Source organism: Phragmites australis, chromosome 19 (assembly GCF_958298935.1).
Source record: "Phragmites australis chromosome 19, lpPhrAust1.1, whole genome shotgun sequence".
NCBI lineage: Eukaryota > Viridiplantae > Streptophyta > Magnoliopsida > Poales > Poaceae > Phragmites > Phragmites australis.
The window spans coordinates 12,737,248-12,739,941 of record NC_084939.1 but is presented as its reverse complement, the minus strand read 5'-3'; the positions used below and the strand labels follow the sequence as shown (position 1 = coordinate 12,739,941).

The window sequence follows — 2,694 nt, the reverse complement described above, 5'->3', positions numbered from 1 at the left end:
TCTACGGTGTGCTGACCAAAATGCATTACAAGTTTGATCTGAAAAACATTAATCACAACCAATGCTACGAGCGCAATAACAAAGTGGCCAGCATTCGAAAACAAGTGTTAGCATTGGAATTCTCCAGTGCTATTCACGGCCAAATCGAACTCGATAGCAGCAGGCTGGCACGCACATTTGCGATAATACCAAGGCTCTCGGAGACTGGCACGAACCAAATCAAAAGCATCTGTCCGAAGACTGAGAGACCCGACATGATTTGATCCATCGATCACAAACTCCAAATCGTCAGAGGAATCGATCATCGCACAATAACACAAACCACAAGCCTCGCAAACACATCACCAGGACAAGTAATACGCCGAGATGGAGTGCGTACGGAGTGCTTAACAAACGACACCCATGGAACAAGGCTTTTCTCTTTTTTCCTTTCAAACTATGGGGTTACATCAACCTTTTCTCCCTGCCAAACCCAACTTTTTCGCCTGGGCCGTAATTCCATGGGGAGCCAACGCGACGTGAAAAAGCAGCGCTCGAGTGGTCTCGGGCACGGGGAAATGACGCTGCCGGACGGACGGACGGACACACGGTAGAGAGAGGGAGGGAAATGTAAGCAACGGCTTTGGACCGTGTGTGACAACATCATGGCCATGGTTTTCTGCTACTCTTTACATGAACACACAAAATAAGGCGACTTATGATGAGCAGTCACCCGAGATCAGACGACGGATGATGATCCCTAGGCGATGCAGCTGAGACCCAGGCACCCCATCCACAGGCTCCTCTTCGTCAGCCTCTTCTGCAGCAGATAAAATGAAAAAATATTGAACTCTGAACAGTTTTAATCCCAACAGGCAACAGTACTCGCTTCCAATACGTCATACTAAAACGACGATCGAACATGACTATTTTATCCTTTATGAGAGTACGTTTAAACGGAGTAAGTGGCAAGTACAGCAGCTTTATAAACTTTCAATACATAAATCATAAATGATACTAAATGACTCTCAAATTCATCTCAGGATCCAACACAGATTAGTGCCTATTCTGAGATGAACACATAAAGTTAATATTTCCCCGTGTGAAGGACTAAATGATAAGTGCCACACCACGTTACCAATACTACTTACTATCTGGTAATTAACATGTGTAATTGTGTACTTCCTCTGATCCTTTATATAAGTTTATTTGGACTTGTGCCCACAAATTAAGGTAGATGATGAAAAGACTATATTGCCTTTTATTCTTTGACATGGATGGCTTGTTTACTCCATTTATTGGGCGTATTTATGCAGGGGCAAAACAGAAAAATAGGGGTAAAAAGATGTTTTAGGTTGTTGATAGACTTAAATTTGCTGCATTATGAAAAGAGCTACATGAAATTAGAGGAAGTAGTTAGCTGTAGGAGCGAGAGAAGCAGGCTTACCCTTGGCTCGTGGGGGCAGAGCATGTCGGGTGGGATCTCGTAGAGGTCCTCGTCCACGGCCCTGACCACCCGGCACGCCTTGTAGTTGCAGTCCGCGGCGTGGGCCCTGGTGTCAGCCACCCTGCTCTGCTTCCCCTGCTTCTTCATCCCGTGCTCTGCCAGCCCCACCACCACCGTGTGCCTCGGCTGCTGCTTCTCATCATCGTCCAGTGCAGGACTGTCACTCCACTTGACAACCTAACGAGCACAGAACGAACAACACGGTAACGTATCAATGTCCAACCCTTCGGTTCAGTTAAAGTATTTGGTAGTATGCCCCTACAATAGGATGCCGTGTTAAGTAATGAGCGACTCATCCTGTTTAACACTTATTTCGCGAGTGACAGAACTTGGCATGAACCATGATAGTCATTATATATGAATCATGATAGTCATTATCTGAGGAGATGTTGATTAACCAATGATTATTACGTGAAAGCCCCAAAGATAAGCTTTTCGACACCTTGCTAAACTAGCCACTCCAATCTATTTTGCACTAGAACTACATTCTGATCCTAACACGAAAAATCATACTCCCAAGGCCGGGGGGGGGGGGGGGGAGCACCAAGATACTCTACAGAAGTAGCATGCATATTCAGACATTCAGTCACCTTCTTGACATGCTTGGGCGAGGGTGGTAACGCCATGACCAGCCCCGGCTGCATGGCGGAGTCAAAGTACTGGGTCACCGGCCAGTCGCTGCCGCTGCCATAGTCGTAGTTCCACTCCCCGAAGGCCGGGATGCGCTGCCGCCTCGCCCTCACCTTCTGCGGACACACACCAACACAAAAACGCATCAACCACACAACCAGAAGCCGATATAGCAGGCGAAGCAGAGATGCCTGCATTTGGTGGTCACTGATAAGAGTGCGGTTCGCTTGCTACCTTCATGGCTGCCAAGCTCGAAGCTCAGGACGCGTAGCAGGATAGCTAGGTTAGCTGGGGTCAGGGGGTATTTATAGGTACAGCAGGGCTGGGAGTGAGAGTGGAATGTGAGTGGTGGGGCAATGTTTGCGTTTCTCCCTGTGGAATTGTGGGAGTGGAGTTTTGTGGATACAGTATGGGTGCAGTCGCGCAGCTACTGTGCCATGTAAGGAAGCAACGGGGGGGGGGGGGGTCCCCTAAGCCTTGGGGGAGTAGGAAGAAGAAGGGGTGGGAGCCGAAGTCAACAGGGGCAGCTGTGCGTCCTGCGGTGCTGAGCGCTGCTGCCGGTCTAGTTATTATGTGCC

The 2,694-nt window shown here is 48.5% G+C and overlaps 1 protein-coding gene across 1 annotated transcript; it reads right to left on the bottom strand.

The window, feature by feature from the left end:
- Positions 1-424: 424 nt before the first annotated feature.
- LOC133900829 (uncharacterized) lies at positions 425-2,488 on the bottom strand. Its single transcript, XM_062342080.1, has 4 exons — positions 2,351-2,488; positions 2,077-2,232; positions 1,427-1,663; positions 425-799 (listed from the first exon to the last, which is right to left on the bottom strand). Exons 1-4 carry the CDS (start codon positions 2,354-2,356, stop codon positions 740-742), a joined length of 459 nt encoding a protein of 152 aa, XP_062198064.1. The 5' UTR covers positions 2,357-2,488; the 3' UTR covers positions 425-739.
- Positions 2,489-2,694: the final 206 nt, after the last annotated feature.